General features: G+C 62.4%; 1 protein-coding gene across 1 annotated transcript; it reads right to left on the bottom strand.

The window, feature by feature from the left end:
- Positions 1-1,453: 1,453 nt before the first annotated feature.
- On the bottom strand, positions 1,454-2,899 carry Cebpb (CCAAT enhancer binding protein beta). Its single transcript, XM_090352517.1, has one exon. The coding sequence runs from the start codon at positions 2,615-2,617 to the stop codon at positions 1,592-1,594; it is 1,026 nt and encodes a 341-aa protein (XP_090208643.1). The 5' UTR covers positions 2,618-2,899; the 3' UTR covers positions 1,454-1,591.
- Positions 2,900-15,336: the final 12,437 nt, after the last annotated feature.

Here is a 15,336-nt window from a genome sequence, read left to right as displayed (position 1 = left end):
CTTGCCCCATGCTCCATTCACCCCACCCCTACAGCCAGGGCAGGGGACCGTCGTCCCCGTGCCCACACAGGTTTTATCACCAGGGCCTTTGCACCTGCACTCCGGGCCTGAGCTCTCCCCGTTCTCCCGTCCAGTCCCAGCGGCTGCCCTGCACCCACACGGGGCTGCTCTGTTTTGCCCGGCCCCCCTGACTTGCTCAGAGCAAGGAGAACCCGGCCCAGTTTCCCGGCCACAGAGACCTGCTGACCACATCCACGGCTGCCCTGGGGCCTGTGCCCACCTCCTCGCTCCCCGCACAGGGTTGAGCTGGGAAGGACTGGGTGTAGCAGACACCAGCCGCCAGCCAGCCCTCCAACACACACTCAACTGCAAGCTGGGGTGCCAGATGCCAGCAACCAGCAAAAAATAATAGCAGAGCACACGCTTATGTAACTGACACCTGCGGCATGCAGACCGCGCGCCCCGGCATCGCCTGGGTGCTGCCCGGACAGGGGCTACAGGGAAGGAGAGCAGCAAGGCAGGGCAGAGGCTCCAGGAATGGGGAAGTGAGCTGTCTTCCGGGGACAGCTAGGACCAAGTTCAAGACCAGCTTCAGTCACTTTTGACTCAGATCATGCTGAACCTCAGAGATGGGGGGGTGATACTCAGCCCAAAAGACCAAGAAGAAATGTGGGGCCCCCCAAGCCTCTACCTGCACCGGCCTGGTCTCTTGGCTGGCACAGGGGCCAGCTGTCCACACACACACAGACACACACAGACACACAGACACAGACACAGACACAGACACACACACACACACCTTCCTCCAACGTCCCGGGCTTCCCCGCCCCTCAAGCAGGCAGGCAGGAGCTCCTGATCAGGGCCAGACCTTGTCCCCAGGCCTCGGCCGGGGGCAGGACTCGAGTCTCCCCGGCCGGGCAGGTCCCCCGGGCATGGCCGGGAGGCCCCGGGCCCAGCCCCCCCCAGCCAACCACCCACCGCAGGGGCCGCGCACGACCGGGTCAGGCCAGGGCGGAAAGGGGGGGACAAGGAAAAAGGGGGATAAAAAAGGAAAAACGCCATCAACCAAAAAAGCCCCCCCAGACCAAAGGCCAGCGATGCCCGGAAGGCTGTCACCACTCTCCAGAGAAAGTTTATTAAAGTGTTCCCGTGACGCTCGGCGAAGGACTCCAAAACGCACAGACGCCGCGTTTCTCATAGAAATAGATTTCCTTTATATAATACAAAAAACAATGCGGCCAACAACAAAACAACAAAACAAAACCAAAACAGCGCGGGCGCCGCCGCCCGAGCCGCCCGGTTACACGTGGGTTGCGTCAGACCCGGGCGCCCGCAGGCGTCCGCGCGGCCGGGGGCCGGGCTCCGGGGGCCCGGGGTCCGCGCGGCCGGGATCCGGGGGTCCGGGGTCCGGGGGTCCGGCGGGCCGGGGTCCGGGGGTCCAGAGTCCGGGCTCCGGGCTCCGGCGGGCCGGGGTCCGGCCTGGGCGCGGCGGCGGCGGCGGCCCCGTCACCCGGCTCCGGCGCGCGCGCCCCCCCCACCCCACTCCGGGCCGGGGTCCGGCGAGTCCGGGCCCGGAGGGCGGCGCGCGGCGCTAGCAGTGTCCGGACGAGGCGAGCAGGGGCTCGGGCAGCTGCTTGAACAAGTTCCGCAGGGTGCTGAGCTCGCGCGACAGCTGCTCCACCTTCTTCTGCAGCCGCTCGTTCTCGGCCGTGAGCTCCAGGACCTTGTGCTGCGTCTCCAGGTTGCGCATCTTGGCCTTGTCGCGGCTCTTGCGCACGGCGATGTTGTTGCGCTCGCGCCGGATCTTGTACTCGTCGCTGTGCTTGTCCACCGCCTTCTTGGCCTTGCCCTTGGCGGGCGCGGCGGGCGGCGCGGCGGGCGCGCCGGGGAAGCAGGCGGCGGCGGCGGCGGGCGGCGCCTTGGCCTCGGCGGGGCTCGGCGTGCCGGGCGGGCTGGACGACGACGACGTGGACAGGCTCCCGCTGCTGCCGCTCGGCACGGCCTGGTAGCCCAGGTAGGCGCGCAGGGCGTAGGGGAAGGCCGCCATGCCCGCGCCCGGCGCCGCGGCCTCGTCCTTGCGCTTACAGTCCGCGGGCTCGAAGCCCGGCTCCGCCTTGAGCTCGGCGGGCGGCGGCGGCGGCGGCGGCGGGGGCGGCGGCGGGGGCAGCGGCGCGAAGCAGCCCGGGTGCAGCGCGCCCTTGGCGGCGCCCAGGCGGCCGAGGCTCACGTAGCCGAAGTCGGCCGCGCGCTTGGCGCCCTTGCCGCCGTAGTCGTCGGAGAAGAGATCGGAGAGGAAGTCGTGGTGCGGCCCCGCGGGCGCGGCGGGCGCGGCGGCGGCGGCGGCGGCGTCGAAGGCGTCGGGGCCGGGGCCCAGCGGCTCCAGGTAGGGGCTGAAGTCGATGGCGCGCTCGTGCTCGCCGATGCTGCCCGGCTCGCCGGCGCGGGCGGCGGGGGGCGCGGGGCCGCCGGGGGGCGCCGGGGCCGCCTTGCCGCCGAGCGCTGCAGCCAAGCCGTCGGCCTCGTAGTAGAAGTTGGCCACGTCCATGGGCCTAAAGGCGGGCGGCGGCGGCGGCGGGAGGCGGCGGCATGCCGGGTCCCAGGCCGCCAGGCGTTGCATGAACGCGGGCGCCGGCTCGGGGGCCCCGAGCGGCCCGGCCCGGCCCGGCCCGCGGGCGGCGCGGCCTCGGCCCCGCGGCTCGGGCAGAGGGCGGGGGGCGCGGCGGGCGGACTGCGGCTCGGGCTCCGGGCGGGCGGACGGGCGGGCGGCGGCGGCCGCGGCGGCGCGGGGGCTGGCGGGGCTGGCGGGGCCTCGCGGTCCCGGGCGCGGCTCTGACTCGCTAAAGTTTCTCCCGAGCCCGGTTATTTATAAGGCGGCGCCTGGCAACCGCGCGTCACGGCCCGAGGCCGCCCCTGCCCCGCCCGCGGCCGGCCGGGCGCGCGCTCGCCGCGGCGGCCGGGACCCCGAGCGGGGGGCGGCGGGGCGGCGGCCTCGGGCCCCGGGGTCCCCGGGCCGGGGATTGGGAAGCCGAGGGGGGCGGCGCGACCCCGCCTCCCCCCCCTCCCGGGCCGCCCCTTCTGGGCGCGCGGCGTCGGCGGCCGGGGAGGCGGGCGGGGCGCGGGGCGGGGCGCGGGCCGGGGCGGGACGAGCGCGGCGCCGTCCCCCGCCCGCCACGGCCGCCGCCCGCCCCCTGCTGGCCGGAAGGCGCGCGCGGTGGAGCCCGGTGGAGCCCGGGACCCGAGCCGCGGCGACGCGTCCTCCAGGCCCCGCCGCGGGCACAGCCGGCCCGGGCGCGGGAGGCGTCCGCCCGGCCTCGCCCCCTTCCCGTGCGCCCCGGCCCGCGCGCGCTGGGTGGCCGCGCTGGGGCTCGCGGCCTCCGGGCGGCCCCGGCCCCGGCCTCCCCGCCGTCCCCACGCGCGCCCTCCAGGCCGAGCGGTCAGAGCTTTGCCTTCTGGGACAGGACGGCCCCACCTCCGTGGCCCCCCAGAAGGCACCGATGGAGGGGGGCCCCAAGCCGGCGGCCCCCGGGCTCCTTCCCCTCCGTCACCCCACTGAATGACCCGCCACGGGCCGGCGCGGCGGGCCGGGACCCCAGTCGCAGCCCTGGGGCCGCTTCCCGGCCCGCCCCGCGCCCGTGCGGCCCGGCTGCCTGCGGCTGACCCCCGGCCCACTGACCCCGGCCCTGGCCCCAGAGGGCTGCAGACATTGCTCAACCTTGGGTGTTATCGGCTGAGCTGGGGTGACCTCCGCCCCCGAGCCCTGGAGAAATGACATCCCCCGCGCCCTCGGGGCTGGGGCGGAGAGGGATCGGGCCCACGCCGGCCCGCCGGCCGCCTCCGGGCTGGGAGGATCGCGGCCCGGGCCTCCGCACAGGGGGCTCCCGGGCTCCGCCGGTCTGTGCACCCGGCCCGCGGTGAGAGTTCAGGGCCCATGGCTGCTGTTCTGCACCAGCTTGCTGGCCCTCCCCTCCCCAGCTCAGCCCAGCCTCCTCCTCTGAGAAGCCCTCCCTGATGGCCCGTGGAAAGCCCCCGTCTGCACCCGCCGCCATTTCCTCCCCAGCTCTTCTCTCTCTATCTGTGCAGGTCTTGACTGGGGGGGCTCCTCTCGTGCTCCCACGCCGAGGACAGGGTCCTGCCCACGGGGACCCAGTGAGTACCAACGCAGTGAGTTCAAGAGGCCACCCTGGGCCCTCCAGCCACATGCCTGCCCTGCCTGCCCTGCCCGCCCTGAGCCTCAGCCCCACACCCCAGCCTCTAGGGCAGTATAGGGGGGTTGTGTCTCCCCCATCCCCCAGCACACCTTGCATATTAACCCACACTCCTGGCAGTTCGTCAGAGGTGAATCCTGGTGCCTCCATTTTATAGACCAGGCCACAGAGGCCAGGCTAACCTGTCCACTCCAGGCCAGCCAAGGGGGCAAGGGGAGAGAGGCAACAACACCTCCCAGCCTTCCCCTGTGGGGGCTGTAACACATCACTATGGGTTTGGCACTCAGCACTCCATTTCTGGATGGAAAAGTTGGGGTCCGGGGAGGGGCAGCCCCATCCCCCCGCCCCTATCACTGCCCAGGCCCGGCAAAGCCTGGTGCCAGCCCTTGTTCTTAGCAGTATCCACACAGGGCAGGCCCTGCCTGCTGCCTGTGTCAGCACCTGCCATGCCTGGGAGGGTGGGGGGGGCGCCTTCAGCACCCCAGGCCCCAGGCACTTCCCTCCTGTTCTCCAGGCAGCATCGGGGTCCCTGTCACCCCACAGGGTTCTCTCCCTTTCGGTAGGGATTCACTGGGGTTTCCAGTTCCTTCCAGGAAGAGTGGAACTGGCTGTTCCTCCCCACTCGTGGAAACTACCCGGAGGAGAAACTGAGGCCCGTGCCCCCAGAGCCGGGAAGCCATATGTGGTGGGACCAGAAGTCAGACTATGGGGGGAACGGGAACTGGTGGGCCAGCGGGGCCTGCAGTTAGCCAGGGACCTGCAGGTTCTTCCTGTGGGGCTCCTAGCTGCGCCTCTGTGGCTGCTTTGCATCTCCTCTGGGCCCCAGCCCAATCTGTGAAATGGGGGTGTCAGCTCCCTCCCAGAGACCCTGTCCTGCAAGTCATAGAAACCTCATGAACAAGCACATGGGGAAACTGAGGCCCAGGGCTGCCCCAAGATCACAGCAAAGTAACCCAGAACCAGACTTAAAAACCAGAACCCCAATTCTGACACCAGAGGTTTTGCCCACCACACCACCCCCTGAGGCCTCAGTGTTCCCACCTCCAAATGAGGTTGAGATGAGATCCCGGCCTGCCTTGGCTCGCCATGGGAAACCTGGGGATTGGAGGGGGGGCGGGGGGGAGGCCGCAGGTCTCAGTGAAACTTGGCCTGGTGTGTGCTGCCACTGTGTGGCGGGATCTGGAACTACAGAAGAAGCTTGGAGGCCCCTCAGGACAGAGTGGTTAGGGCAGATGTTTATGAGACATGAGCAGGCTACAAAGGGGAACAAAAATGTCCAAGAACAGACAGACGCCGCTCAGCGTCCGTCACGGAATGGGGCTGTGGCTCAGGCCCTGGGGACATCAGGGAAGGCAGAGTGGTTCCTGTTGTCCACGCAGTGGGTGACTGGACACTGGGGAGAAGGCGTCCTGGGGGGGGGTAGCAGGATGCTCCCATAGCTTGGGGTGCATGTGACATTTACTTGAACACCTCACAGGGGCCTGCAAACAGAGCCAGCCCCGCAGGGGGAAGAGCCAGTGCAAGGGCCCTGGGGTGTGGGCATGCCTGCCCTGTAGCAGTGTGCAATTGTAGAGGGGGAGTCCCAGGAAGCTGGGTCACAGAAATAGTGGGGGCCACCTCACACCAGACTTGCCTCCACCCCAGAAGTTGGGGGCCACAGAGCTCTAACCAGAGAAGGCAGGACCTGACTGGCCCTGACAGGAGCCTGTAAAAGAGGTGGGGGCACTCAGCTGGAGTAGACGTGGCCCGATTCTCAATCTACTTTGAAGGTGACCTGATAATGAATCAGCCGCCGTGTGGACCACTGAACGTGGCTGGTTAACCATCGGCTGCTGTGTGCCCTGCTCTGTGGCCACAAACAAGGACAAAGCATTTGGTCCCCAAAGCACACGTAGGAAAACACAGCCAAACACAAGGCTTAGCGGTCGGAGGCTTGGGAAAAGGTCACTTGAGCCCAGAAACCCAAGGCCAGCCTGGGTGGCACAGAGACTTCACCTCAAAAAGTAAAGATATGAGCCAGGCCCTACTCAGGAGGCTGAGAGCTGAGGATCACAGTTCAAACCCAACCCAAGCAGGAAAATCTGTGAGACCCAGTGAACCACCAGAAAACCGGAAGTGGACTGTGGCTCAGCGTGGTAGAGCAGCAGCCTTGAGCTGAAGAGCTCAGGGACAGCGCCCAGGCCCAGAGTTCAAGGCCCATAACCAACAACAACAAAGAGGACAGGCCATAGAATGAGAGGACCGGTCACAGATCACAGATCTGATCAGGGACCAAGAGCCGACATACATGAAGAATTCTCACAACAGGAACAAGGAATCTCCACTAAACGAAGAAGAAGAAGAAGAGGAGGAGGAGGAGGAGGAGGAGGAGGAGGAGGAGGAGGAGGAGAAGAAGAAGAAGAAGAAGAAGAAGAAGAAGAAGAAGAAGAAGAGGAGGAGGAGGAAGAAGAGGAAGAGGAAGAAGAAGAGGAAGAGGAAGAGGAGGAGGAGGAGGAAGAAGAAGAAGAAGAAGAAGAGGAGGAGGAGGAGGAGGAGGAGGAGAGGAACACGAAGGGGATTCTCCTGCGAAGCTGTTGTGCGATGAACTGGGGCCCTGCACCAGCCAGGGCAGGCCATGCAACAAAAATAGAAATAAACGGGTGTTAAGAGCTGTGCAGAACGGCGGCCTGGGGCCGGCTGTGGGCACCCTGCAGTGACTCAGCAGGCTTCTCTCCTGGGCCGGGCATGGTAGCTAACTCCTGCGACCCCAGGCTGGCCCCGGGCAAGTGGAGCAAGGCAGACGTGAACAGACAAGCAGCAGCAGCAGCTCCACAAGGCCCTGGAGCTCACGGCAGCCAGAGGGCAGGGCAGGGCGGAGGGGTGGGGTGAGGGAGCTCAGCACTGTGTCCTCCCCCCCCCCCCCCCCCCCGCCCCGGCTGCTGAGCAGGGCTCTGGCCGGGCAGGTGGCCCCCTCTGCAAAGCAGCCCAGCCCCAGTGGCTCACACCTGGAATCCCAGCTACTCAGGCAGAGCACTGAGGATTGAGGTTCAAATCCAGCCCTGTGGGCCGGGCGTGGTGGCTCACGCCTGTGATCCCAGCTACTCAGGAGGCTGAGATCGGAGGATCAAGGTTCAAAGCCAGCCTGGGCATAAAAGGACCCGAGACTCCTCCCCAATGAACCTCGAGAAAACGGGCTGTGGGGGGCTGGGAATTTGGCCTAGTGGTTAAAGTGCTTGCCTAGCATGCATAAATACCCGGGTTCGATTCCTCGGTACCACATACATAGAAAAAAAAAGCCAGAAGTGGTGCTGAAGTTCAAGTGGTAGAGCTCTAGCCTTGAGGAAGTCCAAGGACAGTGCTCAGGCCCTGAGCTCAAGCCCAGGACTGGCAAAAAAAAAAAAAAAAAGAAAACGGGCTGTGGGGCTTGGCTCAAGGGTAGGGCGGTAGCTTTGAGCAGAAGAGCTCAGGGACAGCGCCAGGCTGAGCTCCAGCCCCAAAGCTGGTGTGCCGTGTGGCTCAGGTGGTAGAGGGCCAGCCACGAATAAAGCGAGCCCTCACACCCACCACGGCCTCCACCAAATGGACAGGTCCCTGGCCCCATGCTGTCACAGTGGGAGGCCATGGGCCGTGCCTGCCACACCACACACACAACTTAGCACTGGGGAGCTACGCTTCTAGAACCATCTCCAAGATTAAAGGAGAGCCAACTGCAGGCCAGGGTGTGGGGTGCAGACCCCACAAAATGAGGGCCTCCTGCTGAGACAACCCCACCACCACAGTGGCGCTGCATCCTAACTCCCAAGTTAGTGGCTAGGAGTGGCCAGCTTGTTTGTTCAGATTCCTCTGCACTGGCTGGCAGTGACACCCTGGGACCCCTATTCCTCCTGCTCCCCTGTGGGCTCCCCATGTGGCCTCTTCCTGTGGCCCTAGCTCACGCTTCCCTCAGGTACTGGAGTAGCAGCAGCTGTAGCTGGGTGGCAGAAAGGGCTCAGGAGAGGGTGCTCGAGCCCTACAGGCCAGGCTGGGAGCCTCCCCACCCCCCCCTCCCCTATCCACCAGCCCGAGTCTGTTAAGACACACAGGGCCGGTCCTGCCTGTGTCCTATGTCTGCTCATCCTGCTCCCTTTCCACTCCCAGCTGGGGTTGAACCCCCCCTCCGGACTTCCACGCCACAATACCCCAGCACATTCAGAACCTGTCCAAGTGGGTGCAGAACAGGGGCTCAGTGACCTCGGGGCCCCAACACACACTCACACACACACAACACAGTCACACACCACACAGACACACACTACATGCAATACATACCTACAGACAACACAGAGACACATAACACAAGCATACACACACGCTATATTAACACAGAACCCATCACACAGACAGGCGCACACACCACACAGATCCACAGCACAGTTAGACAAAACAACAACAACAGCACATCAGAGACACCACACAGGCACACCAGCATAAACTGTTTCTTTCCTCTGTCCTGGGGTTTGAACTCAGGGCCTGAGTGTTGTGCCTGAGCCTCTTTGTGCTCAGGTCTAGAGCCACAGTGCCACTTCTGGTTTGCTGGTATTTAATTGGAGATAAGAATCCCACAAGCGGGACTGGAGTGTGGCCTAGTGGTAGAGTGCTTAACATGCACAAAGCCCTGGGTTCGATCCTTTGGTTCCACATATGCAGAAAAAGCTGGAAGGGGTGCTGTGGCTCAACTGGTAGAATGCTAGCCTTGAGAAAGCTCAGGGATAGCGCCCACGCCCTGAGTTCAAGTTCCAGGACTAGCAAAAAAAGAATCTCACACCTGGACTTTCCTGCCCTGGCTGGCTTTGAACCTTGATCCTCAGATGTCAGCCTCCTGAGTAATAGGATTACTTACAGGTGAGTGAAGCTCGGGCTCAGGCACACTTTCAGCTGGGCTCCTCGAGGATAGTTGCAGTTCCCAGGATGGCCACGAGGAGGCGAGGATCCTAATTCCAACCTGCTCCCGTCTCTCCTCCACCCCAAGAGCCAACTGGGCGCTGGGCCCTGGCCTTGACTGCACCCTGGCCAGGATTCACACTCCTTCATGCATTTTCCCTTGTCTTCTGCGCCCTGCACTCTGTGGAGTGCACAGAGGCACTCCTCACAGGCACAGAGGCAGCCCCTTTATCCTGTGGACCCACTTTTCCCCAGCTCCTACCCACCACTGAACGTGGATCAACCAGTGGATGCACAACGTAGAATAAATTACTCCAACATTTAGCTGCAGAAAATGGTGGTCTGGCTGGGCGCTGTGGCTCACATCTATAATCTAGCTACTCAGGAGGCTGAGATCTAGGATCTCTGTTCAAAGCCAGTGCCCAGGACTCTTATCTCCAGTTAACCACCAGAAAACCAGGAATGGTGCTGCAGCTCAATGTGGTAAAGCACTAGCTTTGAGGTGAAGAGCTCAGGAACAACACCCAAGCCCTGACTTCAAGCCCCATGATCAAGAGAGGGAAAAAAAAAACCAGTGGTCTGATTTCCTGCTGCCCCCAGGGCAGTCATTCTCCAGCAGCATAGCCCTGAGACTCACCCAAGGTGACCCTCAGGCCTCTGCTGGGGCCAGAGTTTTCTGGAAAGCACTGCCATTGTCCCATCCACATAGAAGGAGAGGTGGTAGCTCACACCTATAATCCTAGCTACTGAGGAGGCTGAGATTTACAGAGTATGGTTCAAAGCCAGCCCGTGCAGCAAAGTCCATGAGATTCTTGTCTCCAGTTAACCACCATAAAAGCCAGAAGTGGTGCTGTGGTTTCAGAGGCAAAGTTCTAGCCTTGAGCCCAGGCCCTAACTTTGAGCTCAGGGACCAGCACACAATAGTAATAACAGAGGGAGTCGCAAATGCAAGTCACATTTAATTACACATTGAATGACATTTTTTAGTATTCATGTTTTATAAGCAAGAAAAAGTTGGCACTCACAACTGGACTCCTTCTCCAACATAACTAGCAAACTGCTGGACTGGAGCCCTGATTCAAGTAGTAGAGTACCAGCTAGCCAACACCTTGGATTCAAATCTAGGTACTCTCAGAAAAGGTGAAATTGATTTTGACTGTGTGAAGCCACTAACCCTGTGGTTGCCTTACAATGAGATTTGAGAGGCCCACCCTACCTCTGAGATCCTGTGGGAACTGCACACATTTCACCCCCACCTGGCTGCCATGTTTTGTAGGTGCTGCACAGCCATGTGTGGCCCTGGCTTGCATCTTGGTGTGCAGGGTCCGTGCCTGAAGCCAGATCCTGGACAGCCAGCATGGCCTCTGACAGGGAGGCCCACTCCCACAGCCGCAGTGTCACTCCTGCCACCTACCGTTAGAACCCAGTCTCCAAGCCCAGCCCTCCTCTTACCCAGAAGAATTTGTGGACTCTTCTGGAAGTGGCACCCATGTGGTCACTTACACAGTGGGAAGCCAGATTCCATTTCAGTCCACGGGTAGACAGATGGGTGATCCATGAGTGCATTCTTGCTGAAGCCCCAGGGTCACCCACAGGCGAGGCTGCATCCAGAACTGCCTGCCCTGCCCACTTAGGAAGGGATGAAGCTGGAATCCTGTCCTGGGTCTCTGCTTTTAACTTCCACCCTGCAGCCACCTCCTGGCCTCCTTCCTTCCTTCCTTCCTTGCCTGCCTGCCTGCTCCTGCCCACTGGCTTTCCAAAGTACCCACTCTGTTCTAAACGGCTCCTTCTGGAAATTGTGCCCATTTAGGCCTGCAGTGCCACCTTCACCAGCAGGTGTCACCAGCGAATCCCAGGTGGCCACAGCCAGCCTGGCTCGTTTCCTCCTTTTTTTTTTTGGCCAGGCTTGAACTCAGGGCCCAGGGGCGCTGTCTTTGAGCTTTCTCAAGGCTAGCGCTCTACTACTTGAGCCACATAGTACCACTTCTGTTTTTTTTTTTTTTTTCTGTGTGGGGTACTGAGAAATTGAACCCAGGACTTCATGCATGCTAGGCAAGCACTCTACCACTAGGCCACACTCCTGCCCCCATTCCCACCTTCTGCTCTTTCTCCTCCTTCTTTCTTCCCAGTCCCGGGGCTTGCACTCAGGGGCCTGGATGCTGTCCCTGGACTTTTACTCTACCACTTAAGCCACAGCTCCACTTCCAGCTTTTTGGTGGAGTCCCGTGGACTTTCTGCCTGGCTGGCTAGGAGCTGCAGTCCTCCGATCTCAGCCTCTTGAGTAGCTGGGGTTACAGACATGAGGCATGGCACCCTGCCTGTTCCAGGCTTAAAAGCATGGGTGAAGCTGTCTCCTGCTTTCCCACTGTACAGGTGTGCACAGGGCCAGGCCACCTGGCACAGGACACGATCTTGGGGTCCTCATGCTCACGTGAGACAGACCCTGGGAACCACTGATGTGTTTGTGTTGGGGCTGTGTCCCCCACAGCTCCTTGGCTCATGCTCTGTGGGGTGTGCCGGCTGGCTGTGGCCCAGCTGCTGCTCAGGATCACCCAGGGATAACCTCACACATGCTGGACTTCCTTGGTCAATAAAACAGGATGATGACTTGGCAGTGCCACCACCCCACCCCCAACGGCACAGAGTGCCCGTGACCACACCCACTGCCCCTGGAGCCTGAGTCCTCTGGGGCTAAGCAATATAATCGCTGTGTGACGATGGATGTCCACGTTGGCGGGGCTGTGAGGCGGTGAGTTCGGTGCAGTGGGCGCTGGGTGAATGCTGAGCCACTGTCCCTCAGCTGGGCTGGCACCCGCTCTGGTTTGCACATAAGGAACTTACCAGAAGGACATCTGTCCACACCCGCCATGGACACAGGGTCAGAGGACAGGTAACATCACAGCGAGCTGGCAGAAGAGCCTGCCTGGGCTAGAGCCAGGGACTGGTTTGGGCACATATCCAGCTGGGGCACCCTGACATCCTAGTGCCCCTCACCCGGAAGCAGTGACTGACAGAACTGTCTCTCCAGGCCCCCAGGTCCTCTCCCAGGTCCCTTACCACTCCTGGCACCACAAGGCCAATCAAATCCCCAAAAATGCCACCACACAGAGACCTGTTGGGAAGTGAGATGGTTCCTGCGATTCTGGAGTGACTGACGCTGGAGGGTTCGTGCCGATCCGCCAGGGCCCTGAGCATCTAGAAGTGGGGTGTCCCTCTCCACCCAGGGGGACAACAGTGCACCCCGGGGCAGACAAGGCAGCTCTGAAGCTAAGACCATTCATCCGGGTATGGGTGGCTTACACCTGGAGTCCTAGCTCCGCTGGGGCTGAGATCTGAGCACCACGGTTCAAAGCCAGTTCAAGCACAACATCCACGAGACTTGTGTCTGGTTAACTCCTCCTCCTTCTTGCTAATGTGCTCAGAGCCCACAGCCAAGGAGATCCTTCCCAGACCCTGGCTGGGCAGCGTCTGCCCTGCTGCCCACTCCCACAGACCCCGGGGCTTCCTTCCCATCTGCTCTGCCCCAGGCCACCTTCAGCCAGGCCTCGTTCTCGGCCCCTGCCTGCCAGCCTGGGGACCCTCATCCCCCTGTCCCCTGCTGGGGTCCTAAAAGCCACAGATTTTTGCTTAGTTGGTTCTGGAGCTTGAACTCAGGGTCTGGGCTTGGAGCTTCCGCCTCTCTGTGCTCAAGGCTAACACTACCACCTGAGTCCAGCACTGCTTCCAGCTTTTCTTTTTTTATTTTATTTTTCTCGGTCATAAGGCTTGAACTCTGAGACTAGGCGCTGTCCCTGAGCTCTTCAGCTCAAGGCTACCGCCCTACCCCTTGAGCCACAAGGCCACTTCCTGCTTGCAGCTTTTCTAAGTAGTCTATTAGGGCTCAGAGTTTCGCAGACTGGCTGGGCACTGGTGGCTCACCCCTGTAATCCTAGCTAGTCTGGAGGCTGAGATCTGAAGATTACAGTTCAAAGCCATCCTGGACAGGAAGGTCTGTGAGGCTCATCTCCAGTCAACTACCAGAAGACCAGAAGGGGTGTTGTGGCTCAAAGTGGTAGAGTGTTAGCGCTAGGCCCTAAGTTTAGGCTTTAAGCCCCACAACTGACAAAAAAAAGTTTCACAGACTTTCCCACCAGGGCTGGCCTCAGATCACCTCAGATCACCTCAGATCAATCACCTCAGATCACCTCAGATCAATCACCTCAGATCAATCACCTCAGATCACCTCAGATCAATCACCTCAGATCACCTCAGATCAATCACCTCAGATCAATCACCTCAGATCACCTCAGATCACCTCAGATCAATCACCTCAGATCACCTCAGATCACCTCAGATCAATCACCTCAGATCACGTCAGATCAATCACCTCAGATCACCTCAGATCACCTCAGATCTGGGCCTCCTGCGTAGCTAGGATTACACGTGTGAGCCACCAGAGTCTGGAACAAGTGGATTTTTTTAGACTAAATTGCTGTTCCCCTCTACTCTGGGGCTTCTCGGTCTTTTTTTTTTTTTTTTTTGCCAGTCCTGGGGCTTGAACTCGGGGCCTGAGCACTGTCCTTGGACTTTCTTAAGGCTGGAGCTCTACCACTTGAGCCTCAGCACCACTTCTGGCCTTTTCTATGTCTGTGGTACCAAGGAATCGAACCTGGGTCTCTGTGCATGCTAGGCAAGCACTCTACCACTAGGCCAAACTCCGGGCCCTCCTGGGTCACTTTTAAGCAAAAGTGAGAGTCCCTTCCCACAATCACCTGTGTCTACTTTTTGCACTGATGGAGTTTGAACTCAGAGCCTTGGGGTTGCGAAGCAGGTGTTCTAACACTGGAGCCACCCCCCAGCTTGCTTTGCTTTGGCTGTGTTGCAGGTAGGGTCTCGCCTTGTTACCAGGGTAGCTTTTGGATCCCATCTCCTACCTCTGTCTCAAGCAGGTGGATCCTGGGCCCAAACCACAGAGCCCCAGCGCTGGGACCAGGGTGGTGCTTCAAACCTTTGAGAGACGAGATGGGATCTCGGGTCTGTGGGCTCCTTAGCCATCCGGCCCCCCCCCATCCCCAGCCACAGGCTCTCCTGGCTCTGGGACTCCAGCTGCAAGCTGGGGAGGGTTTTTTGGGAAGCCTGAGCTCCAGTGCTCTCCAAAGCCAAGAGGGGAACCGCCAGGGGGTAAAATCCAGCCCCTCAGTTGTCAGATGACCGGGGCGCAGCCAGCCTCACAGGAGGGACGGGTGCCCACGGGAGGTGGCCCTGGAGGGCAGCAGCAGAGCTGCCTCGGGCCCAAGAAACCAGGCCTCACCCCTCAGAGGAAACCGGACAGAGCCTGGGAGGCACATCCTGGCCATCCCGCCGCGCCCAGCCCGCGCCAGGCTGGGTGAGCCGCGGGGCCGCGATGTCGGCGCGGCTGGAGGAGCGGCGGCGCCCGACCCCGCTGCGCCCCTGGCCGCCCTGGAGCACCCCGCCTCCGGCCCGGGGTGAGGAGCCCGGGGACGGCAGCACAGGCGGGCGGCTCGGCTCTCGGGACGCGGCCGGACCGCCTCCAGGTCGCCCGGGCTGGCTTCCCCCGAAAAGCCGCCACGCCCGGCCTGCAGCCACCGCCGCGGAGTTCCGAGTGGGCTCCGAGCGGGACGGGAGCCGAGCACTGAGTAGGTGGCCTCCGTGTCGGTTCACACAGCCCCGCACAGCCACCTTCCGTGCGCGGGGGCGGTCGCGGTCCTCTCCCGGGCGGGGGCCTCCGTCCCCCCGAGAGCCCAGCGCCCGGCCGGCGCGCAGCCCGCGGCTCCCCGGCACACAGTAGGCGGCTCCCCGGCACACAGTAGGCGGCTCCCCGGCGCACAGTAGGCTTCATCAGCTGCGCCTACGTAGCAAGCGCGCACCCAGCGCCCCTGGCTCCAGCCCCGCGCCCTCCCTCCTACACGGCAGGCGCTCAAGGACGCGAGCTCGCGCAAGGCGCATCTCTGGCCTGGTCCTCCGCCCGTTGCACCCACGGGTAAATCGAGGCAGACCGGGGCGACGCGGCGCCTGGCATCTCCGGGGGCCGAGGGCGGGGCGGGGACGACGCGCCACCGCCCCACGCTTCCGCGCCCAGCTGCATCCAGCTGTGACTCCGCCCCCGTGCCCGGCCACGCCCCCGCGGCTCGCGGCTGTGATTGGCCGGCGAGGCTCAGGCGCGGGTTCCGATTGGCTGTGACGCGAGGCCCGCCCGCGACGCGGGCGCCGGGCGGTCATTGGGCGGCGTGAT

This window comes from Megascapheus bottae, chromosome 18 (genome assembly GCF_031878675.1).
Source record: "Megascapheus bottae isolate mThoBot1 chromosome 18, mThoBot2.hap1, whole genome shotgun sequence".
Lineage (NCBI taxonomy): Eukaryota > Metazoa > Chordata > Mammalia > Rodentia > Geomyidae > Megascapheus > Megascapheus bottae.
This window is presented reverse-complemented; position numbering and strand designations above follow the sequence as displayed.

What these genes read in the sequence shown, in the direction of transcription:
- Cebpb (XM_090352517.1), bottom strand. Translation starts at nt 2,617, where the DNA reads ATGCAACGCCTGGCGGCCTGGGACCCGGCATGCCGCCGCCTCCCGCCG.